Source organism: Fringilla coelebs (assembly GCF_963513975.1).
Source record: "Fringilla coelebs genome assembly, contig: SCAFFOLD_357, whole genome shotgun sequence".
NCBI classification, from domain to species: Eukaryota; Metazoa; Chordata; class Aves; order Passeriformes; family Fringillidae; genus Fringilla; species Fringilla coelebs.
This window is the reverse complement of record NW_028167458.1, coordinates 26,513-51,405: the sequence shown is the minus strand read 5'-3', so window position 1 is coordinate 51,405 and position 24,893 is coordinate 26,513. Positions and strand designations below refer to the sequence as shown.

The 24,893-nt window shown below is 51.4% G+C and overlaps 1 protein-coding gene across 1 annotated transcript in view; it reads left to right on the top strand.

Annotated features, from left to right (window-relative positions):
* Positions 1-1,270: 1,270 nt before the first annotated feature.
* Positions 1,271-24,893, top strand: part of LOC311165824 (cohesin subunit SA-3-like) — a gene marked incomplete at its 5' end in the record, with an annotated part of 46,940 nt that continues 23,317 nt past the window's right edge. Inside the window, 14 exons of the mRNA XM_084227327.1 lie at positions 1,271-1,584; positions 4,160-4,233; positions 5,674-5,797; positions 7,970-8,068; positions 9,129-9,208; positions 10,177-10,284; positions 12,752-12,827; positions 15,247-15,285; positions 15,406-15,444; positions 16,002-16,107; positions 17,827-17,930; positions 19,334-19,399; positions 20,923-21,012; positions 23,987-24,190. Of these exons, the coding sequence (XP_084083453.1) occupies positions 1,271-1,584; positions 4,160-4,233; positions 5,674-5,797; positions 7,970-8,068; positions 9,129-9,208; positions 10,177-10,284; positions 12,752-12,827; positions 15,247-15,285; positions 15,406-15,444; positions 16,002-16,107; positions 17,827-17,930; positions 19,334-19,399; positions 20,923-21,012; positions 23,987-24,190 (1,523 nt within the window). The remainder of the gene's footprint in view (positions 1,585-4,159; positions 4,234-5,673; positions 5,798-7,969; positions 8,069-9,128; positions 9,209-10,176; positions 10,285-12,751; positions 12,828-15,246; positions 15,286-15,405; positions 15,445-16,001; positions 16,108-17,826; positions 17,931-19,333; positions 19,400-20,922; positions 21,013-23,986; positions 24,191-24,893) is intronic.

Here is a 24,893-nt window from a genome sequence, read left to right as displayed (position 1 = left end):
CCCCCATTTCCCCCATTTTTTCCCCGTTTTTCCCCATTTTTGCCCCATTTATTCCCAGTTTTTCCCCCTGTTTCCCAAATTCCCGTTTTTTTTCCCATTTTCCCTGTTTTTCCCCCCAATTCAGCCCTGAAGCTGCTGAGCTCCTGCTGGGAGTTTCCCCCATTTATTCCCATTTCTGCTCTGTTTATTCCCGTTTTTCCCCCATTTCCCCACATTTTTTCCCCATTTATTCCCATTTTTGCCCCGTTTATTCCCATTCTCTTCCCCCTTTTTCCCAATTTTCCTGTTTTTCCCCAAATCCAGCCCTGAAGCTGCTGAGCTCCTGCTGGGAGTTTCCCCATTTCTGCTCTGTTTATTCCCAATTTCCCCCCATTTTCCCCCCATTTTCCCCCATTTTTCCCTGTTTTTCCCCATTTTTGCCCCATTTATTCCCATTTTTCCCTGTTTATTCCCATTCTCTTCCCCCTTTTTCCCAAATTCCCATTTTTTCCCCCCAAATGCAGCCCTGAAGCTGCTGAGCTCCTGCTGGGAGTTTCCCCATTTCTGCTCTGTTTATTCCCATTTTTCCCCATTTTTTCCCCTGTTTTTTTCCCCGTTTATTCCCATTTTTCCCCGTTTTTTTCCCAAATTCCCGTTTTTTTCCCAAATTCCCATTTTTTCCCCCCAAATGCAGCCCTGAAGCTGATGAGCTCCTGCTGGGAGTTTCCCCATTTCTGCTCTGTTTATTCCCATTTTTTCCCTATTTTCCCCCATTTTTTCCCCATTTTCCCCCATTTTTGCCCCATTTATTTCCATTTTTCCCCATTTTTTTCCCATATTCCCATTTTTTCCCCCCAATCCAGCCCTGAAGCTGCTGAGCTCCTGCTGGGAGTTTCCCCATTTATTCCCATTTCTGCTCTGTTTATTCCCATTTTCCCCCCATTTTCCCCCCATTTTTTCCTTATTTTCCCCTGGTTTTTTTCCCCGTTTATTCCCATTTTCCCCAATTATTCCCATTTTTCCCAAATTCCCGTTTTTTCCCCCCAATTCAGCGCTGAAGCTGCTGAGCTCCTGCTGGGAGTTTCCCCAATTTCTGCTCTGTTTATTCCCATTTTTTCCCTATTTCCCCCCATTTTTTCCCTGTTTTCCCCCATTTTTGCCCCATTTATTCCCATTTTTCCCTGTTTTTTTCCCAAATTCCCATTTTTTTCCCAAATTCCCGTTTTTTCCCCATTTTCCCCGTTTTTCCCCCCAATTCCCAGCCCTGAAACTGCTGAGCTCCTGCTGGGAGTTTCCCCATTTCTGCTCTGTTTATTCCCATTTTTTCCCTATTTTCCCCCATTTTTTCCCCGTTTTTGCTCCTTTTCTCCCCGTTTATTCCCATTTTTCCCTGTTTTTTTTCCAAATTCCCTGGTTTTTTTCCCAATTTCCCATTTTTTCCCCCCCAATCCAGCGCTGAAGCTGCTGAGCGCGCTGGTGGAGGTGGCGCTGGCGCTGGGGCAGCAGCGCGGGCACTGCCGGCGGCAGCTGGAGGCTGAGCAGGGCAAGGAGCCCCAGAGGAGGGGCAGCGAGCGCCTGGAGGGGCTGCAGCAGCAGCAGCTGCAGGTGGGACACGGAATTGGGGTGAAAAAATGGGATTTTGGGAAAAAATTGTGAAAAAACGGGGAAAAAACGGGAAAAAATTGGGCAAAAGGAGGGAAAAATGGAGAAAAACGGGGCAAAAATGGGGATAAACGAGGCTGAGCAGAGGGGCAGCGAGCGCCTGGAGGGGCTGCAGCAGCAGCAGCTGCAGGTGGGACACGGAAATGGGGTGAAAAAACGGGATTTTGGGAAAAATTGGGAAAAAATGGGGAAAAACGGGGGAAAAATGGGGAAAAATGGGGAAAAACGGGGGAAAAATGGGGCAAAAATGGGGATAAACGAGGCTGACCAGAGGGGCTGTGAGTGCCTGGAGGGGCTGCAGCAGCAGCAGCTGCAGGTGGGACACGGAATTGGGGGGAAAAAATGGGATTTTGGGAAAAATGGGGAAAAATGGGGAAAAACGGGGGAAAAATGGGGAAAAATGGGGCAAAAATGGGGAAAAACGTGGCAAAAATGGGGGCAAAATGGGCCTGACCAGAGGGGCTGTGAGTGCCTGGAGGGGCTGCAGCAGCAGCAGCTGCAGGTGGGGATGGAAATTGGGGTGAAAAAATGGGATTTTGGGAAAAAATGGGGAAAAAACGGGGAAAAATGGGGAAAAAATGGGGAAAAACGGGGGAAAAAACGGGGCAAAACGGGGGAAAAATGGGGAAAAAAGGAGCCCCAGAGGAGGGGCAGCGAGCGCCTGGAGGGGCTGCAGCAGCAGCAGCTGCAGGTGGGGACGGAAATTGGGGTGAAAAAACGGGATTTTGGGAAAAAATGGTGAAAAAATGGGAAAAATGGGGAAAAAATTGGGAAAAATGGGGAAAAATGTGGAAAAACGGGGCAAAAATGGGGATAAACGGGCCTGACCAGAGGGGCTGTGAGTGCCTGGAGGGGCTGCAGCAGCAGCAGCTGCAGGTGGGACACGGAATTGGGGTGAAAAAATGGGATTTTGGGAAAAAAACGTGGGAAAAAACGGGAAAAAAATGGGGAAAATCGGGGAAAAATTGGGCAAAAATGGGGCAAAAATGGAGAAAAACACGGCAAAAATGGGGGCAAAACGGGCCTGACCAGAGGGGCTGTGAGTGCCTGGAGGGGCTGCAGCTGCAGCAGCTGCAGGTGGGGATGGAAATTGGGGTGAAAAAACAGGATTTTGGGAAAAATGGGGAAAATTGGGGAAAAAATGGGGAAAATCGGGGGAAAAATGGGGAAAAACGGGGCAAAAGGAGCCCCACAGGAGGGGCAGCGAGCGCCTGGAGGGGCTGCAGCAGCAGCAGCTGCAGGTGGGACACGGAAATGGGGGGAAAAAATGGGATTTTGGGAAAAAAGGGGGAAAAAATGGGAAAAATGGGGGAAAAATGGGGAAAAATGGAGCAAAAATGGGGGAAAAATGGGGAAAAATGGGGGAAAAATGGGGAAAAATTGGGAAAAAACGGGAAAACCAGGGAGAAAATAGGGAAAAAACGGGGAGGAAACTTGAAAAATGGGAAGGAGAGGGAGAAATTGGGGAAAATGTGAGAAATGGGGGGGTTTGGGTGGAATTGTGGGGATTTTGGGGCGTTTTAGGGGGGAATTTGGGGGTTTTGGGGGGGATTTGGGGGATTTTGAGGGGGATTTTCGGGATTTTGGGTGAATTTGGGTGGGATTTGTTGGGATTAGGGTGGGTTTGGGGGGGATTTGTTTGGATTTGGGTGAATTTGGGTGGGATTTGGGGGATTTCGAGTGGGATTTGGGTGGAATTCTTGGGATTTTCTGTGGATTTGGGGGATTTTGGGTGAATTTGAGTGGGATTTGGGGGATTTTGGGTGGGATTTGGGTGGGATTTGTTGGGATTTGGGCGATTTTGAGTGGGATTTGTTGGGATTTGGGGGGTTTGGGTGAATTTGGGTGGAATTCTGGGGATTTGGGTGGGATTTGGTGAGGTTTGGGTGGATTTTGGGTTGATTTTGGTGGATTTTGGGTAGGATTTAGGTGGAATTCTGGGGATTTTTGTGTGGATTCGGGTGGGATTTGTTTGGATTTGGGTGGGTTTGGGGGTCGATTTGGGTGGATTTTGGGTGGGATTTGGGTGGAATTCTTGGGATTTTGTGTGGATTTGGGGGATTTTGGGTGAATTTTGGTGGGGTTTCGGTGGATTTTGGGTTGATTGTGGTGGATTTTGGGTTGATTTTGGTGGATTTGGGGTGGGATTTGGGTGGAATTCTGGGGATTTTGTGTGGATTTGGGGGATTTTGGGTGAATTTGAGTGGGGTTTCAGTGGATTTTGGGTTGATTTGGGTGGATTTTGGGTGGGATTTGGGTGGAATTCTGGGGATTTTTGTGTGGATTTGGGGGATTTTGGGGTGGGTTTTGGGTGGATTTTGGGTGGGATTTGGTGGATTTTGGGTTGATTTTGGTGGATTTGGGTGGAATTCTGGGGATTTTGGGTGGATTTGGGGGATTTTGGGTGGATTTTGGTGGGGTTTCAGTTGATTTTGGTGGATTTTGGGTGGATTTTGGGTGGAATTCTGGTGATTTGGGTGGATTTTGGGTGGAATTCTGGGGATTTTGGGAATTGCAGCTGCGGGAGCAGCAGGAGGAGCTGGAGCTGCTGATGAACGGGATCTTCAAGGGCGTCTTCGTGCACCGATACCGGTGAGGAAATGGGGAAAAACGGGGAGAAAACGGGAAAAATGGGGGAAAATGGGAGAAAATGGGAAAAATGGGGAAAAAAATGGGGAGAAAATGGGGAGAAAAGGGGGGGAAAATGGGAAAAACGGGGAGAAAATGGGGAAAATTAGGGGAGAAATGGGAAAAACGGGGGGGAAATTGGGGAAAATGGGGAGAAAATGGGAAAAATGGGGGGGGAAATGGGAAAAAATTGGGAGAAAATGGGAAAAATGGGGAGAAAATGGGGAGAAAATGGGGAAAATTAGGGGAGAAATGGGAAAAACGGGGGGGAAATGGGGGGAAATCGGGGAAAATGGGGAGAAAATGGGGGAAATTGGGAAAAATGGGGGAAAATGGGGAGAAAATGGGAAAAATGGGGAAAGATGGGGAGAAAATGGGGAAAATTAGGGGAGAAATGGGAAAAACGGGGGGGAAATTGGGGAAAAGTGGGGAAAAGTCAGGGAAAAAGGGGAAAGGAGGGGATTTGGGGGTCCCAGGGTGGGTTTGGGGGTCAGAGGGGAAGTTTGGGGGGATTGTGGGGGTGTTTTGGGGGATTTTGGGGTCCCAGGGGGGATTTGGGGGGGGTTTTGGGGTCCCAGAGGGGATTTTGGGGTATTTTGGGTGGGTTTTGGGATCTCAGGGGGTGTTTTGGGTGGATTTTGGGGCGTTTTGGGGTGTTTAAGGTGGATTTTGGGGTATTTTGGGGTGGTTTTGGGGTATTTTGGTGTGTTTTGGGTGGATTTTGGGGTGTTTTGGGGTGTTTTGGTGTGTTTTGGGGGTATTTTGGTGTGTTTTGGGTGGATTTTGGGGTGTTTTGAGGTGATTTTGGGGTGTTTTGGGGCTTTTTGGGGGGATTTTGGGGTGGTCTTGGGGGGATTTTGGGGTGTTTTAGGTGGATTTTGGGGGGTTTTGGGTGGATTTTGGGTGGATTTTGGGTGGATTTTGAGGCATTTTGGTGTGTTTTGGGGGATTTTGGTGCTTTTTGGGTGGATTTTGGGGTATTTTGATGTGTTTTGGGTGGATTTTGGGGTGCATTGGGTGGATTTTGGGGTGTTTTGGAGTGGATTTTGGGGTGTTTTGGAGTGGATTTTGGGGTGTTTTGGGGCATTTTGGAGCATTTTGGGGCATTTTGGGTGGATTTTGGGGCATTTTGGGTGGATTTTGGGGTGTTTTGGGTGGATTTTGGGGCATTTTGGGTGGATTTTGGGGTGTTTTGGGGTATTTTGTGTGGATTTTGGTGTGTTTTGGGTGGATTTTGGTGTGTCTTGGGTGGATTTTGGGTGGATTTTGGGGCATTTTGTGTGGATTTTGGGGTGTTTTGTGTGGATTTTGGGTTGATTTTGGGTGGATTTTGGGGTGTTCTGGGTGGATTTTGTGTGGATTTTGGGTATTTTTGGGGCTGAGCCCGGGGATGTGCTGCTCCAGGGACGTGGTGGCCGAGATCCGCGGGATCTGCATGGAGGAGCTGGGGCAGTGGGTGAGGAGATTCCCGAGCTCCTTCCTGACTGACAGCCACCTCAAGTACCTGGGCTGGACCCTGCACGACAAGGTGGGCACAGAATGGGGCAAAAAACGGCGAAAACGGGAAAAAATGGGGTAAAAACGGGAAAAAACGGGGAAAAAATCCCAAAAAATGGGAATAAAACAGGGAAAAATGGGAAATTCCCGGGGTCCTTCCTGACTGAGGCACCTCAGGGACCTGGGCTGGACCCTGCACGACAAGGTGGGCACGGAAACGGGGTAAAAAACGGGGAAAATGGGAAAAAACGGGGAGAAAATCTGAAAAAATGGGAGAAAATGGGGAAAAAATCCGAAAAAATGGGAAAAAAATGGGAAATTCCTGGGGTCCTTCCTGACTGAGGCACCTCAGGGACCTGGGCTGGACCCTGCACGACAAGGTGGGCACGAAACGGGGCAAAAAACGGCAAAACCGGGAAAAAATGGGGTAAAAACGGGAAAAAACGGGGAAAAAATGGGGAAAAAATCCGAAAAAATGGGAATAAAACGGGAAAAAATGGGAAATTCCCGGGGTCCTTCCTGACTGAGGCACCTCAAGTACCTGGGCTGGACCCTGCACGACAAGGTGGGCACGGAAATGGGGCAAAAAATGGGGAAAATGGGAAAAAATGGGGAAAAAACGGGGAAAAAATCCCAAAAAATGGGAAAAACCGGGAAAAAAATGGGGGAAAATGGGAAATTCCCGGGGTCCTTCCTGACTGAGGCACCTCAGGGACCTGGGCTGGACCCTGCACGACAAGGTGGGCACGGAAACGGGGTAAAAAACGGGGAAAATGGGAAAAAACGGGGAGAAAATCTGAAAAAATGGGAGAAAATGGGGAAAAAATCCGAAAAAATGGGAAAAAAATGGGAAATTCCTGGGGTCCTTCCTGACTGAGGCACCTCAGGGACCTGGGCTGGACCCTGCACGACAAGGTGGGCACGAAACGGGGCAAAAAACGGCAAAACCGGGAAAAAATGGGGTAAAAACGGGAAAAAACGGGGAAAAAATGGGGAAAAAATCCGAAAAAATGGGAATAAAACGGGAAAAAATGGGAAATTCCTGAGCTCCTTCCTGACTGAGCCACCTCAAGTACCTGGGCTGGACCCTGCACGACAAGGTGGGCACAGAATGGGGCAAAAAATGGGGAAAACGGGAAAAAATGGGGAGAAAATCTGAAAAAATGGGAAAAAATGGGGAAAAAATCAGAAAAAATGGGAGAAAATGGGGAAAAAATCCGAAAAAATGGGAAAAAAATGGGAAATTCCCGGGGTCCTTCCTGACTGAGCCAACTCAGGGACCTGGGCTGGACCCTGCACGACAGGGAGGGCAAAAATCCTGGAAAAATGGGAAAAATTGGGGAAAAAAAAAGGAGAATCCTGGGAAAAATCCCAGAAAAAATGGGGGGAAAATGGGGAAAAATTGGGGGAAATGGGGAAAGGTGGGAATTTGGGGATTTGGGAATTTGGGGATTTGGGGGTGGGGAATTTGGGGATTTGGGAATTTAGGATTTTGGGAATTGGGGAATTTGAGGGATTGGGGAATTTGGAGATTTGGGGATTTGGAGATTTGGGGATTTGGGAATTTGGGGGATTTGGGGAATTGGGGATTTGGGAATTTGGGAATTGGAATTTGGGGGAATTGGGGATTTGGGAATTGGGGAATTTGGGAAATTGGGAATTTGGGGGTTTGGGAATTTGGGGATTTGGGGAATTGGGGATTTGGGGATTGGGGAATTTGGGGGTTTGGGAATTTGGGGGTTTGGGAATTTGGGGGTTGGGGGATTTGGGGGATTTGGGGATTGGGGGAATTTGGGGATTTGGGGAATTTGGGGATTTGGGAAATTGGGGATTTGGGATTTTGGGGATTTGGGATTTTGGGGAATTTGGGATTTTGGGGGTTTGGGGATTTGGGGGATTTGGGGAATTTGGGGGTTTGGGAATTGGGGAATTTGGGGGATTGGGGAATTTGGGGATTTGGGATTTTGGGGATTGGGCAGATTGGGAATTTGGGGATTTGGGAATTTGGGGATTGGGGAATTTGGGAAATTGGGAATTTGGGGATTGGGGAATTTGGGGATTTGTGAATTTGGGGATTGGGGAAATTGGGGATTTGGGGAATTTGGGGATTTGGGGGAATTTGGGGATTTGGGGGAATTTGGGATTTGGGGGAATTTGGGATTTTGGGGCTTTGGGCTGCTGCAATTCCTTTTTTCCCCTGCAGCAGGGGGAGGTTCGGCTGCGCTGCGTGAGGGCCCTGCAGGGAATTTATGGAATTGCTGAGATGGCCCCGAGCCTGGAGCTCTTCACTGAGAGGTTCAAGGTGGGAAAATGGGGGAAATCCACGGGAAAATGGGAAAATCCATGGGAAAATGGGGAAAAATGGGGAAAATCCATGGGAGAAAATGGCAAAATCCATGGGAAAATGGGAAAAAAATGGGGAAAATCCATGAGAAAATGGGAAAATTGCTGAGATGGCCCCGAGCCTGGAGCTCTTCACTGAGAGGTTCAAGGTGGGAAAATGGGGGAAATCCACGGGAAAATGGGAAAAATGGGGAAAATCCATGGGAGAAATGGGGGAAATCCATGGGAAAATGGGGGAAATCCATGGGAAAATGGGAAAATCCATGGGAAAATGGGGAAATCCATGAGAAAATGGGGAAAAATGAGATAAATGGGGAAAAATGGGGAAAATCCATGGGAAAAATGGGGAAAATCCATGAGAAAATGGGGAAAAATGAGGAAATCCATGAGAAAATGGGGAAAATCCCTTTGTTTTTTTTGTGGGAATTGTGGGAATGTTGGGAATGTTGGAATTGTGGGAATTGTGGGAATGGTTGGAATTGTGGGAACGTTGGGAATGTGGGAATGTTGGGAATGTTGGGAATGTCGGGAATTGTTGGGAATTGTGGGAATGTCGGGAATTGTGGGAATGTTGAGAGTGTTGGGAATTGTGGGAATGTTGGGAATTGTGGGAATTGTGGGAATGTCGGGAATTGTGGGAATGTTGGGAATGTCGGGAATGTTGGGAATGTTGGAATTGTTGGAATGTCGGAATTTTGGGAATGTTGGGAATGTCGGGAATTGTGGGAATGTTGGAATTGTGGGAATGTTGGGAATGTTGGGAATGTTGGGAACGTTGGGAACGTGGGAATGTTGGGAATGTCGGGAATGGTGGGAATTGTGGGAATGTTGGGAATTGTGGGAATGTTGAGAATTGTTGGGAATGTTGGGAATTGTTGGGAATGTTGGGAATGTTGGGAATGTGGGAATGTTGGGAATGTCGGGAATGGTGGGAATGTTGGAATTGTGGGAATGTTGAGAATTGTTGGGAATGTCGGGAATTGTGGAATGTTGGGAATTGTGGAACTTTGGGAATGCAGCCCCGGCTGGTGGCCATGGCTCACGACAAGGAGCCCCAGGTGGCGCTGGAGGTGCTGAGGCTGCTCACGGACATGGACAGGTGGGAACGGGGGAAAAATGGGGAAAATCCGGGAATTTGGGGATTTGGGATTTGGGGTGGGGAAATTTGGGAATTAGGGGGGGAATTTGGGGATTTGAGGTGGGGAAATTTGGGATTTGGGATTTGGGGATTTGGGAATTGGGAATTGGGGTGGGGAAATTTGGGATTTGGGAATTTCGGGGGGGGGATTGGGAATTTGGGAATTTGGGAATTTGGAGTGGGGAAATCTGGGAATTTTTGGGGGATTTGGGGATTTGGGATTTGGGGGGGGGAAATTTGGGATTTGTGGATCTGGGATGGGGGGATTTGGGGTGGAGAAATTTGGGAATTTGGGGATTTGGGTGGGGGAATTGGGAATTTGGGGTGGGAATTTGGGAATTTGGGGTGGAGAAATTTGTGGTTTTGTGGGGGGGGAATTTGGGATTTGGGGTGGGGATTTTGGAGATTTAGGTATTTGGGATTTAGGGTGGGGAAATTTGGGGATTTGAGAGTTTGGGATGTGGGAATCTGGGAATTTGGGATGGGGAAATTTGGGGATTTGGGAGTTTGGGAATTTAGGATGGGAATTTTGGGATTTAGGGGGGAATTTGGGAATTTGGGGATTTGGGGATTTGGGGATGAGGAAATTCAGACATTTAGGGTGGGAATTTGGGGGGGAGTCTGGAATTTGGGGTCCAGCATTCCTTAAAATCCTGGATTTTTTTGGGAATTTGGGGCTGGGGGAGGAGGAATTGGGGATCCAGGAGTCCCAGAGTTCCTGGAATTCCCAGAATTCCTGGAATTTCTGGGAATTTGGCAGAAATCCTGGAGGAAAAGTTTTGGGAATGGGGGGAAATCGGGAATTTCGGGTCCGGGAGGCCCCAAAATCCCGGAATTTTTGGGGAATTTGAGGGTGGGAAAGGGGGAATTGGGGATCCAGGAGTCCCAGAATTCCCAAAATTCCTGGGAATTCCCGGGATAATTCCCAGGAACCTGGAGGAGGCCCTGACCCCCGAGGATTGCCAGAGCATCTTCCCCGTGGTTTTCGTCTCCAGCCGCTCCCTGGCCTCGGCCGCCGGCAGGTTCCTGTTCCAGAGGTGAAAATCCTTGGAATTCTGCCCCAAAATCTGGGAATTCTGCCCCAAAATCCTGGGAATTCTGCCCCAAAATCCTGGGAATTCTGCCCCAAAATCCCGGCAATTCCAGCCCCAAAATCCTCAGAATTCCAACCCCAAAACCCTGGGAATTCTGACATCAAAACTCTGGGAATTTCTGCCCCAAAATCCCGGGAATTCCCACCCCAAAATCCTGGGAATTCCAAACCCAAAATCCCAGGAATTCCAGCCCAAAAATCCTGGGAAATCTGCCCTCAATTCCTGGGACTTCCTGCCCCAAACCCTGGGAATTCCAGCCCCAAACCCTGGGAATTCTGCCCCAAAATCCTGGGAATTCCAACCCCAGAATCCTGGGAATTCTGCCCCAAAATCCTGGGAATTCCAGCCCCAGAATCATGGGAATTTCCACCCAAAGTCTGGAAATTCCTGCCCCAAAATCCTGGGAATTCCAACCCCAGAATCCTGGGAATTCTGCCCCAAAATCCCAGGAATTCCTGCCCCAAAATCTGGGAATTCCAACGCCAAAATCTGGGAATTCCAGCCCCAAACCCTGGGAATTCTGCCCCAAAACTCTGGGAATTTCTGCCCCAAAATCCCGGCAACTCCAGCCCCAAAATCCTGACAATTCCAGCCCAAAAACTCTGGGAATTTCTGCCCCAAAATCCCGGGAATTCCAGTCCTAAAACCCTGACAATTCCAGCCCCAAAATCCCGGCAATTCCAGCCCCAAAACTCTGGGAATTCCAGCCCCAAAATCCTGGGAATTCCAACTCCAAAACTCTGGGAATTTCTGCCCCAAAATCCTCAGAATTCCAGCCTCAAAATCCCGGCAGTTCCAGCCCCAAAATCCCGACAATTCCAACCCCAAAACTCTGGGAATTCCAGCCCCAAACCCTGACAATTCCAGCCCCAAAATCCCAGGAATTCCAGCCCCAAAATCCCAGAAATTCCAGCCCCAAAATCCTGGGAATTCCAGCCCCAAAACTCTGGGAATTTCTGCCCAAAATCCCGGGAATTCCAGCCCCAAAATCCCAGGAATTCCAAGCCCCAAACCCTGACAATTCCAGCCCCAAAATCCTGACAATTCCAGCCCCAAAATCCCAGGAATTCCAACCCCAAAATCCCGGGAATTCCAACCCCAAAATCCTGGGAATTCCAGCCCCAAAATCCTGGGAATTCCAGCCCCAAATCCCAGCAATTCCAGCCCCAAAATCCCAGGAATTCCAGCCCCAGAATCCCAGGAATTCCAGCCCCAAAATCTGGGAATTCTGACCCCAAAATCCCAGGAATTCCAGCCCCAAAATCCTGGGAATTCCAACCCTGAAATCCTCAGAATTCCAACCCCAAAATCCCAGGAATTCCAGCCCCAAAATCCCGGGAATTCCATCCCCGAGCTGTCCCAGCCCCTCCCCATTCCCGGGGGAATTTTCTGGAATCGGCTCCGGCCCCTCCCGGCAGCTGCTGCGATTTCCTCACCCACAGTTGGAATTTCCTCATCCCAGAATTTCCTCATCCCAGAATTTCCCCATCCCAGAATTTCCCCATCCCAGAATTTGGAGTTTTTCCATCCCAGATTTCCTCATCCCGGCCCTTCCCAATCCCTGGGGAAGGGGCAGGGTGGGGTCTTTGTTTTTCCCGATTTTTCTCCGTCCTGTTTGGATTTTTTCCTTTTTTTCCTCTTTTTTCTCCCTTTTTTTTTCCCATTTTCCCTCTTTTTTTTCCCCCTCTCCCCACTCCAATTTTTCCCCCATTTTTCTTTCCCTTTTTTCCCCCTTTTTTCTGAATTTTCCCAATTTTCTTTTCCATTTCCCCCATTTTTCTTTCCCTTTTTTCCCCATTTTTCCCCATTTTTCCCAATTTTCCCCATTTTTCTTTCCCTTTTCCCCCCATTTTTCTTTCCCTTTTTCCCCATTTTTCTTTCCCCATTTTCCTCCATTTTTCTTTCCCTTTTTCTCAATTTTTTTCCCCCATTCCCCCCATTTTTCTTTCCCTTTTCCCCCCATTTTTCTTTCCCTTTTTCCCTATTTTTCCCTATATTTCCCCATTTTCTTTCCGTTCTTTCCCCATTTTCCCCCCATTTTTCTTTCTCTTTTTTTCCCTTTTTCCCCATTTTCCCCATTTTTCTTTCCCCATTTTCCCCCATTTTTCTTTCCATTTTCCCCATTTTTCGTTCCCTTTTTCCCCATTTCCCCCCCATTTTTCTTTCCCCATTTTCCCCCATTTTTCCATTTCTTTCCCCAAATTTCCCATTTCCCCCATATTTTCCCACTTTCTGGGTGTTTTTCCCCCTTTTTCCCCCTTTTTTCCCCCCTTTCCCCCCGTTTTCCCCCATTTTTTCCCCATTTCCCCCCATTTTTCTTTCCCCATTTTCCCCATTTTCCATTTCTTTCCCCAAATTCCCCATTTTTTCCCCATTTTCCCCATTTTTTCCCCATTTTTCCCCCGTTCAGGCTCCTGGGCCGTGGCGGGGCCGTTGACCCCCGGAGTTTCCAGCTGCGCCTGCTGCGCTTCTTCCTGCGCTGCGGGGTGGGATTGGGGGAAAACACCGGGAAAACGGGAAAATTGGGGAATTTGGGGATTTGGGGGGAAAATTGGGGATTTTGGGAGGAGATTTGGGGGTTTTGGGGGGAAATTGGGGGAAATTTGGGGGGAAATTGGGGAAAATTGGGGGGAAATTTGGGGATTTTGGGCAGAAATTTGGGGGGAATTTGGGGAAATTGGGGGGGATTTGGGGAAATTTGGGGGAAATTTGGGGGTTTTGGGGGAAATTGGGGGGGTTGGGGGGAGATTGGGGGGAAATTTGGGGGTTTTGGGGGAATTTGGGGGGAAATTGGGGGAAATTTTGGGGAAAATTGGTGGAAATTTGGGAGAATTTGAGGGGAAATTTGGGGATTTTGGGGGGAAATTGGGGGATTTTGGGGGGAGATTTGGGGAAATTGGGGGGAAATTTGTGGAAATTGGAGGGAAATTTGGGGATTTTGGGCAGAAATTGGGGGGAATTTGGGGAAATTGGGGGGAAATTTGGGGATTTTGGGGGAGATTTGGGGAAATTCGGGGGGAAATTTGGGGATTTTGGGCAGAAATTTGGGGGTTTTGAGGAGATTTTGGGGGGAGATTTGGGGAAATTGGGGGGGATTTGGGGGGAAATTGGGGAAAATTCGGGGAGATTTGGGGAAAATTGGGGGGGGTTGGGGATTTTGGGGGGAGATTTGGGGTTTTGGGGGGCAAATTTGGGGGGAAATGAGGGGAAATTGGGGGGAAATTGGGGGATTTTGGGGGGAAATTGGGGGAGATTTGGGGGAAATTGGGGGGAAATTTGGGGATTTTGGGCAGAAATTTGGGGGTTTTGGGGGAAATTGGGGGAATTTGGGGAAATTGGGAAATTTGGGGAAATTGGGGGGAAATTGGGGGGGAAATTGGGGGATTTTGGGGGGAAATTTGGGGGTTTTGGGTGAAATCGGTGGAAATTTGGGGAACTTGGGGGGAAATTGGGGGAAATGGGGTGGAATTGGGGGAAATTGGGGGGAATTAGGGGGAAATTGGGGATTTTTGAGGGAGATTTGGGGAAATAGAGGAAAGTTGGGGGATTTTGGGGGGAAATTTGGGGTTTTGGGGGGCAAATTTGGGGGGAAATGAGGGGAAATTGGGGGGAAATTAGGGGATTTTGGGGGGAAATTGGGGGGAATTTGGGGAGGATTTGGGGATTTTGGGGGGAGATTTGTGGAAATTGGAGGGAAATTTGGGGATTTTGGGCAGAAATTGGGGGGAATTTGGGGAAATTGGGGGAAATTTGGGGATTTTGGGAGTTTGGGGGGAAATTGGGGGGAGATTTGGGGATTTTGGGCAGAAATTTGGAGATTTTGGGGGGATTTTGGGGGGAGATTTGGGGAAATTGGGGGGGAAATTGGGAAAATTGGGGGATTTTTGGGGAGATTTGGGGAAATTGCGGGTAAATTGGGGATTTTTGAGAGGATTTTGGGGGGAAATTTGGGGATTTTGAGGGGATTTTGAGGGGATTTTGAGGGGATTTTGGGAAATTGGGGGGAAATTTGGGGATTTGAGGGATTTTCAGAGAGAATTTGGGGATTTTGTGGGGAAATTTGGAAATTTTTGGGGAAAATTTGGGGATTTTGAGGGGATTTTGAGGGGATTTTGGAGATTTTTGGGGGAAAATTTGGGGATTTTGGGAGGAAATTTGGGGATTTTTGGGGGAAAATTTGGGGATTTTGGGAGGAAATTGGGGTTTCTGGATGGGATTTCAGGCGATTTTTGTGGGATGTTTGGGGTTTTTTTGGGGTTTTTTTTTTTGGGGTTTTTTGGGGTTTTTTTGGATTTTTGGGGTTTTGTTGGGGGGTTTTTTGGGGTTTTTTGGGTTTTTTGGGGGGTTTTTGGGTTTTTTGGGGGTTGTGACCCCAGTTCCCCCCCAGCTGCACGAGCACGGCGCCTACCTGGTGGATCCTACCTGGGGAAAATTGGGAAAAAATTTGGGGTTTTTTGGGGTTTTATGGGTTTTTTTTGGTTTTTTGGGGTTTTTTTTGGTTTTTTGGGGTTTTTTTTGGGTTTTTTTGGGGTTGTGACCCCAATTTCCACCCCCAGCTGCACGAGCACGGCGCCTACCTGGTGGATCCTACCTGGGGAAAATTGGGAAAAAATTTGGGGTTTTTTGGGGTTTTATGGGGTTTTTTTGGTTTTTTGGGGGTTTTTTTGGTTTTTTGGGGTTTTTTTTGGGTTTTTTTGGGGTTGTGACCCCAATTTCCACCCCCAGCTGCACGAGCACGGCGCCTACCTGGTGGATCCTACCTGGGGAAAATTGGGAAAAAATTTGGGGTTTTTTTGGGTTTTATGGGGTTTTTTTGGGTTTTTTTTTGGTTTTTTGGGGTTTTTTGGGGTTTTTTGGGTGTTTTTTGGGGTTTTTTGGGGTTGTGACCCCAATTTCCACCCCCAGCTGCACGAGCACGGCGCCTACCTGGTGGATCCTACCTGGGCAAAAATTGGGAAAAAATTTGGGGTTTTATGGGGTTTTTTTTTGGTTTTTTTGTTTTTTGGGGTTTTTTGGGTGTTTTTTGGGGTTTTTTGGGGTTGTGACCCCAATTTCCACCCCCAGCTGCACGAGCACGGCGCCTACCTGGTGGATCCTACCTGGGCAAAAATTGGGAAAAAATTTGGGGTTTTATGGGGTTTTTTTTTGGTTTTTTTGTTTTTTGGGGGTTTTTTTGGGGTTTTTTGGGGGTTTTTTTGGGGTTGTGACCCCAATTTCCACCCCCAGCTGCACGAGCACGGCGCCTACCTGGTGGATCCTACCTGGGGAAAATTGGGAAAAAATTTGGGGATTTTGGGAGGAAATTGGGGTTTCTGGATGGGATTTCAGGCGATTTTTGTGGGATCTTTGGGGTTTTTTGGGGGGTTTGGGGGGTTTTTTTTGGGGTTTTTTTGGGGGGTTTTTTGGGTTTTTTGGGGGTTTTTTGGGTTTTTTTGGGGGGGGGGTTTGGTGTCTTGGGGTTTTTTGGGTTTTTTGGGGTTTTTTGGGGTTTTTTGGAGGTTTTTTTTTTGTTTTTTGGGGGTTTTTTTGGGTTTTTTGGGGGGGTTTTTTGGTTTTTTGGGGGTTTTTTGGAGGTTTTTTTTTTGTTTTTTGGGGTTTTTTGGGGGTTTTTTTGGGGGTTTTTGGGTTTTTTTGGGGTTGTGACCCCAGTTCCCCCCCAGCTGCACGAGCACGGCGCCTACCTGGTGGATTCGCTGTGGGACTGCGCAGGGAACCACCTGAGAGACTGGGACACGGCAACCGGGCTGCTGCTGGGAACTGGGACCAGTATGGGACTGGGAGGGACTGGGTTATACTGGGAGGGACTGGGAATGGGACTGGGACACGGCAACCGGACTGCTGCTGGGAACTGGGACCAGTATGGGACTGGGATGGACTGGGAGGGACTGGGACACGGCCACGGGACTGCTGCTGGGAACTGGGACCAGTATGGGACTGGGAGGGACTGGGAGGGACTGGGACACGGCCACGGGACTGCTGCTGGGAACTGGGACCAGTATGGAACTGGGATGGACTGGGTTATACTGGGAGGGACTGGGAATGGGACTGGGACACGGCAACCGGACTGCTGCTGGGAACTGGGACCAGTATGGGACTGGGAATGGGACTGGGAGGGACTGGGAGGGACTGGGACACGGCCATGGGACTGCTGCTGGGAACTGGGACCAGTATGGGACTGGGATGGACTGGGAGGGACTGGGATGGACTGGGATGGACTGGGACACGGCAACGGGGCTGCTGCTGGGAACTGGGACCAGTATGGGACTGGGATGGACTGGGAGGGACTGGGATGGACTGGGATGGACTGGGACACGGCAACGGGGCTGCTGCTGGGAACTGGGACCAGTATGGGACTGGGATGGACTGGGAGGGACTGGGATGGACTGGGACAGACTGGGACACGGCAACGGGACTGCTGCTGGGAACTGGGACCAGTATGGAACTGGGATGGACTGGGACAGACTGGGAATGGGACTGGGACACGGCAACCGGACTGCTGCTGGGAACTGGGACCAGTATGGAACTGGGAGGGACTGGGATGGACCAGTATGGACCAGTATGGAACTGGGATAGACTGGGAATGGACTGGGATGGACCAGTATGGAACTGGGATGGACTGGGAATGGACTGGGATGGACCAGCATGGAACAGTATGGAACTGGGAGGGACTGGGATGGACCAGTATGGACCAGTATGGAACTGGGAGGGACTGGGAATGGGACTGGGATGGACCAGTATGGACCAGTATGGGACTGGGATGGACTGGGAATGGACCAGTATGGACCAGTATGGAACTGGGATGTACTGGGAGGGACTGGGGTGGGTCCAGACTCATCTGTACTGGTCCAAACTGGTCCATACTGGTCCCTCCATTCCCATTCCCACTCCAGGATTTCCCTGGGATGTTGCTGGTCCAGACTGGGGTTTGCGGCTTGTACTGGGTTATACTGGTCTGAACTGGTCTGAACTGGTTTATACTGGGTTATACTGGTCTGAACTGGTTTATACTGGTCTGAACTGGTTTATACTGGTCCGTACTGGTTTATACTGGGTTGTAGCAGTTTATACTGGTTTATACTGGTCCATACCAGTCCAGACTGGTTTATACTGGTCCATACTGGTCCATACTGGTTTATACTGGTCCGTACTGGTTTGCAGCCTGCAGCTGCACAAGGAGAAGGCTCTGGTGGAGATCCTGAGCTCCAGTGGGCTGCACTGGGTTATACTGGTTTATACTGGGTTATACTGGGTTATACTGGGTTATACTGGTTTATACTGGTTTATACCGGTCCATACTGGTTTATACTGGTCCGTACTGGTTTGCAGGCCTGCAGCTGCACGAGGAGAAGGCTCTGGTGGCGATCCTGAGCTCCAGTGGGCTGCACTGGGTTATACTGGGTTTTACTGGTTTATACTGGTTTATACTGGTTTATACTGGTTTATACCGGTCCAGACTGGTTTATACTGGTTTATACTGGTTTGCAGGCCTGCAGCTGCACGAGGAGAAGGCTCTGGTGGAGATCCTGAGCTCCAGCGCGCTCCGGCTGTGCCAGGGACACCCCCCCGTGGGCCGCAGCCAGCCCCGGAAGGTTCCGGAAACTCCGGAATTTGGGGGAATTTGGGACAGGAAATTGGGGAATTTTGGGGATTTTTGGGAATTTTGGGGATTTGGGGGGATTTTGGGGATTTTTCAGGGATTTTTTGGGAATTTTCGTGGATTTTTTGGGATTTTTGGGAATTTTTCAGGGATTTTTTGGGATTTTTGGCTCAGGAAATCTGGGAATTTTCAGGGGTTTTTGGGAATTCTCAGGAATTTTCGGGAATTCTGGGGAAACTGAGGATTTTTTGGGAATTTTGGGTCAGGAAATCTTGGGGGTTTTAGGGAATTCTGGGGATTTTGGGGAATTTTGGGGGAGGAAATTTGGGGATTCTCGGGGATTTTTTTGGATTTTCAGGGATTTGGGGTCAAAAAATTGGGAATTTTTGGTGGGGTTTTGGGAATTCTCAGGAATTTTGGGGAATTTTCAGGAATTTTTGGGAATTTTCAGGAATTTTGGGGAATTCTCAGGAATTTTGGAGAATTTTTGGGGATTTCTGGGCATTTTGGAGGATTCTTGGGGAGTTTTGGGTCAGGAAATTGGGAATTTTGGGGGGTTTGGGGTTGGGAATTCCAGGGGATTTTAGGGATCGGCGGTTCTGGGAATTCTGGTGGAATTTTGGGGGTCCGGGGCTCCCGGAATTGGGGGAATTTTCAGGAATTTTGGGGAATTTTTGGGAATTTTGGCATTCAGGACCCCTTGGAATGTCGAGAATTTGGGGAATTTTGGGGAATTTGGGGATTTTTGGGATTCAGGATCTCGTGGAATTGGGGGAGTTTTGGGAATCCTGGGAATTCCAGGGGATTTTGGGCTTCAGGAGCTCCTGGAATTTTGGGAATTCTGGGAATTTTGGGGAATTCCAGGGGATTTTTGGCATTCAGGACCTCCTGGAATTGGGGAATTTTGGGGAATCCTGGGAATTCCAGGGGATTTGGGGGAATTTCAGGAATTTTGGCATTCAGGACCCTCTGGATGGAATTTTGGGAATTCTGGGGATTTTTAGCCGGTGGGAGCCCCCGAAATTCGTGGAATCTTGGGGAATTTTGAGGGAATTTTGGGGTTTTTGTCCCTCAGGACCCCCTGGAATTTTGGGAATCCTGGGAATTCCAGGGGATTTTGGGCTTTAGGAGCTTCTGGAACTGGGGGAATTTTGGGGAATTCCAGGGGATTTTGGGGGTCAGGACCTCCTGGAATTGGGGGAATTTCAGGAATTTCAGCATTTGGGACCCTCTGAATGGAATTTTGGGAATTCTGGGGGTCTTTAGGGGGTGGGAGCTCCTGGAATTGGGGGAATTTTGGGGAATTTTGAGGGAATTTTGGGGTTTTTGTCCCTCAGGACCCTCGGGAATTCCGGGAATTCCGGGAATTCCGTCCCCTCATTCCCGTTTTTCCAGGTGTCCCCGCGGGAGCGGCGGGAGCAGCGCGAGGAGCGGGCGCGGCTCAGCCGGAGCCTCATCCCGGTGCTGCCCCAGCTCCTGCAGAAGGTCGGGAAAAACCCAAAATCTGGGAATTATTCTGGGAATTCTGGGAATTCTGGGAATTCTGGGATATGGCCACAGCGGGGGGAGTTCGGATTCTTGGGATATTTGGGCTTTTTTTGGGAATTTGGGGGGATTTGAGCTTTTTTTCCCCTTGGTTTTTCTGCCAGAATTCCCATTTTTCCTCCCAAATTCCCAGTTTTCCCCCCAAATTCCCATTTTTTCCCCTGGAATTCCCACTTTTTCCTTCTCAGAATTCCCATTTTTCCCTCCCAAATTCCCAGTTTTCCCTCCCAGAATTCCCAGTTTTTCCCCCCAAATTCCCACTTTTTCCTCCCAGAATTCTCAGTTTCCCCCCCCATTCCCAGTTTCCCCCACATTCCCAGTTTCCCCATTCCCAGTATCCCCAGCATTCCCAGTATCCCCCCCATTCCCAGTTTCCCCATTCCCAGTATCCCCAGCATTCCCAGTATCCCCCCCATTCCCAGTTTCCCCATTCCCAGTATCCCCAGCATTCCCAGTTTCCCATTCCCAGTTTCCCCAGCATTCCCAGTTTCCCCATTCCCAGTATCCCCAGCATTCCCAGTTTCCCCCACATTCCCAGTTTCCCCACAATTCCCAGTATCCCCAGCATTCCCAGTATCCCCAGCATTCCCAGTTTCCCCATTCCCAGTTTCCCCATTCCCAGTTTCCCCATTCCCAGTTTCCCATTCCCAGTATCCCCCCATTCCCAGTATCCCCCCATTCCCAGTTTCCCCCCACATTCCCAGTTTCCCCAGCATTCCCAGTTTCCCCAGCATTCCCAGTTTCCCCATTCCCAGTTTCCCCCCCATTCCCAGTTTCCCCAGCATTCCCAGTTTCCCCATTCCCAGTTTCCCCCACATTCCCAGTTTCCCCAGCATTCCCAGTTTCCCCATTCCCAGTTTCCCCATTCCCAGTTTCCCCATTCCCAGTATCCCCAGCATTCCCAGTTTCCCCATTCCCAGTATCCCCAGCATTCCCAGTTTCCCCATTCCCAGTTTCCCCATTCCCAGTATCCCCAGCATTCCCAGTTTCCCCATTCCCAGTATCCCCAGCATTCCCACTTTCCCCAGCATTCCCAGTTTCCCCATTCCCAGTTTCCCATTCCCAGTTTCCCCATTCCCAGTTTCCCCCCCATTCCCAGTTTCCCCATTCCCAGTATCCCCAGCATTCCCAGTTTCCCCCCACATTCCCAGTTTCCCCCACATTCCCAGTTTCCCCCACATTCCCAGTTTCCCCCACATTCCCAGTTTCCCCCACATTCCCAGTTTCCCCCACATTCCCAGTTTCCCCAGCATTCCCAGTTTCCCCCACATTCCCAGTTTCCCCATTCCCAGTTTCCCCATTCCCAGTTTCCCCATTCCCAGTTTCCCCATTCCCAGTTTCCCATTCCCAGTTTCCCTAGCATTCCCAGTTTCCCCATTCCCAGTTTCCCCATTCCCAGTTGCCCCAGCATTCCCAGTTTCCCCATTCCCATTTCCCAGTTCTCAGCCGAGCCCGAGGCCGTGGCCGCGCTCCTGGAGCTGCTGCCGCACCTGGAGCTGGGGCTGTTCCGCACCGCCCGCATGGAGAGGGTGAGACCAGTATAAACCAGTATAGACCAGTATGAACCAGTAACCATCCCATCCCAGTCCCTCCCAGTCCCTCCCAGTCCATCCCATCCCAGTCTGTCCCAGTCCATCCCAGTCCCTCCCAGCACCTGGAGCTGGGGCTGTTCCGCACCGCCCGCATGGAGAGGGTGAGACATTCCCAGTATAAACCAGTACAAACCAGTATAGACCAGTATAGACCAGTACAGACCAGTGACCATCCCATCCCAGTCCATCCCAGTTCCTCCCAGTCCATCCCAGTCCATCCCAGTCCATCCCAGCACCTGGAGCTGGGGCTGTTCCGCACCGCCCGCATGGAGAGGGTGAGACATTCCCAGTATAAACCAGTACAGACCAGTATAGACCAGTATGAACCAGTACAGACCAGTAACCATCCCATCCCAGTCCATCCCAGTCCATCCCAGTCCATCCCAGTCCCTCCCAGTCCATCCCAGTTCACTCCCAGTCCATCCCAGTCCCTCCCAGTCCATCCCAGTCCCTCCCAGTCCATCCCAGTCCCTCCCAGTCCCTCCCAGTCCCTCCCAGTCCCTCCCAGTACACTCCCAGTCCATTCCAGTCCCTCCCAGTCCCTCCCAGTCCCTCCCAGTTCACTCCCAGTCCCTCCCAGTTGACTCCCAGTCCATTCCCAGTGCCTGGAGCAGGTTCTGGGGCAGATCCAGGAGGTTTTTGGGAAGCACTCGGAGCCATTCCTGGCCCTCCCAGTCCCTCCCAGTCCATCCCAGTCCCTCCCAGTCCATCCCAGTCCCTCCCAGTCCCTCCCAGTCCATCCCAGTCCATCCCAGTTGACTCCCAGTCCATTCCCAGTGCCTGGAGCAGGTTCTGGGGCAGATCCAGGAGGTTTTTGGGAAGCACTCCCAGCCCTGCCCGGCGCTCTCGGTGTTCCTGAATCCCCTCCCAGTCTATCCCAGTCCATCCCAGTCCCTCCCAGTCCCTCCCAGTCCCTCCCAGTCCCTCCCAGTTCACTCCCAGTCCCTCCCAGTTCACTCCCAGTCCCTCCCAGTTCACTCCCAGTCCGTTCCCAGTTGACTCCCAGTGTGTTCCCAGTGCCTGGAGCAGGTTCTGGGGCAGATCCAGGAGGTTTTTGGGAAGCACTCGGAGCCATTCCTGGTGCTCCCAGTCCCTCCCAGTCCCTCCCAGTCCCTCCCAGTTCCTCCCAGTCCATCCCAGTTCACTCCCAGTCCATCCCAGTTGACTCCCAGTGTGTTCCCAGTGCCTGGAGCAGGTTCTGGGGCAGATCCAGGAGGTTTTTGGGAAGCACTCCCAGCCCTGCCCGGCGCTCTCGGTGTTCCCAGTGCCCCTGAATCCCCTCCCAGTCCCTCCCAGTCCATTCCCAGTCCCTCCCAGTTCACTCCCAGTCCCTCCCAGTTGACTCCCAGTCCATTCCCAGTGCCTGGAGCAGGTTCTGGGGCAGATCCAGGAGGTTTTTGGGAAGCACTCGGAGCCATTCCTGGCCCTCCCAGTCCCTCTCAGTGCCCCTGAATCCCCTCCCAGTCCCTCCCAGTCCCTCCCAGTCCATCCCAGTTCATTCCCAGTCCCTCCCAGTCCCTCCCAGTCCATCCCAGTCCCTCCCAGTCCATCCCAGTCCCTCCCAGTCCATCCCAGTCCCTCCCAGTTCATTCCCAGTGTGTTCCCAGTGCCTGGAGCAGGTTCTGGGGCAGATCCAGGAGGTTTTTGGGAAGCACTCGGAGCCATTCCTGGTGCTCCCAGTCCCTCCCAGTCCATCCCAGTCCCTCCCAGTCCATCCCAGTCCCTCCCAGTCCCTCCCAGTCCCTCCCAGTTGACTCCCAGTGTGTTCCCAGTGCCTGGAGCAGGTTCTGGGGCAGATCCAGGAGGTTTTTGGGAAGCACTCCCAGCCCTGCCCGGCGCTCTCGGTGTTCCCAGTGCCCCTGAATCCCCTCCCAGTCCCTCCCAGTCCCTCCCAGTCCATCCCAGTCCATTCCCAGTCCCTCCCAGTCCCTCCCAGTCCCTCCCAGTTGACTCCCAGTGTGTTCCCAGTGCCTGGAGCAGGTTCTGGGGCAGATCCAGGAGGTTTTTGGGAAGCACTCCCAGCCCTGCCCGGCGCTCTCGGTGTTCCTGAATCCCCTCCCAGTCCCTCCCAGTTCACTCCCAGTCCCTCCCAGTCCATCCCAGTCCCTCCCAGTTGACTCCCAGTGTGTTCCCAGTGCCTGGAGCAGGTTCTGGGGCAGATCCAGGAGGTTTTTGGGAAGCACTCGGAGCCATTCCTGGTGCTCCCAGTCCCTCCCAGTCCCTCCCAGTCCATCCCAGTTCACTCCCAGTCCCTCCCAGTCCCTCCCAGTCCCTCCCAGTCCATCCCAGTCCATCCCAGTTGACTCCCAGTCCGTTCCCAGTGCCTGGAGCAGGTTCTGGGGCAGATCCAGGAGGTTTTTGGGAAGCACTCCCGGCCCTGCCCGGCGCTCTCGGTGTTCCTGAATCCCCTCCCAGTCTATCCCAGTCCATCCCAGTCCATTCCCAGTCCCTCCCAGTCCATCCCAGTCCCTCCCAGTCCCTCCCAGTTCACTCCCAGTCCATCCCAGTCCCTCCCAGTTGACTCCCAGTGTGTTCCCAGTGCCTGGAGCAGGTTCTGGGGCAGATCCAGGAGGTTTTTGGGAAGCACTCCCAGCCCTGCCCGGCGCTCTCGGTGTTCCTGAATCCCCTCCCAGTCCATCCCAGTCCCTCCCAGTCCATCCCAGTCCCTCCCAGTCCCTCCCAGTCCATCCCAGTTGACTCCCAGTGTGTTCCCAGTGCCTGGAGCAGGTTCTGGGGCAGATCCAGGAGGTTTTTGGGAAGCACTCCCAGCCCTGCCCGGCGCTCTCGGTGTTCCCAGTGCCCCTGAATCCCCTCCCAGTCCCTCCCAGTCCATCCCAGTCCCTCCCAGTCCATCCCAGTCCACTCCCAGTCCATCCCAGTCCCTCCCAGTTGACTCCCAGTGTGTTCCCAGTGCCTGGAGCAGGTTCTGGGGCAGATCCAGGAGGTTTTTGGGAAGCACTCCCAGCCCTGCCCGGCGCTCTCGGCCGCCTCGCGGGCGCTGCGGGCGCTCTGTGACCCGGAGCTGTCCCTGCACGGCCTCGGGGACATCGCCAGGAGCCGCCTCGGGGACAGCCTGGGGGACAGGTGCCACCTGCAGGTCACCGAGATGCTCCAGGTGGGGGCACCTGGGGGGGTTTGGGGGGGATTTGGGGACATTCTGGGGGGGTTTGGGGACATTCTGGGGGGATTTGGGGACATTTGGGGACATTTGGGGACAGCCTGGGGGACAGGTGCCACCTGCAGGTCACCGAGATGCTCCAGGTGGGGACACCTGGGGGCGTTTGGGGACATTCTGGGGGGGTCTGGGGACATTTGGGGACATTCTGGGGGCGTTTGGGGACATTTGGGGACATTCTGGGGGGATTTGGGGACATTTGGGGACATTCTGGGGGGATTTGGGGACATTCTGGGGGGATTTGGGGACATTCTGCGGACGTTTGGGGACATTCTGGGGACATGTGGGGGGGTTTGGGGACATTCTGGGGGGGTTTGGGGACAGCCTGGGGGCGTTTGGGGACATTTGGGGACAGCCTGGGGGACAGGTGCCACCTGCAGGTCACCGAGATGCTCCAGGTGGGGACACCTGGGGGGGTTTGGGGGGGATTTGGGGACATGTGGGGACATTTGGAGGTGATTTGGGGACATTTGGGGACATTCTGGGGGGATTTGGGGAGATTTGGGGACATTTTGGGGATGTTTGGGGACATTCTGGGGGGATTTGGGGACATTCTGGGGGGATTTGGGGACATTCTGCGGACGTTTGGGGACATTCTGGGGACATGTGGGGGGGTTTGGGGACATTCTGGGGGGATTTGGGG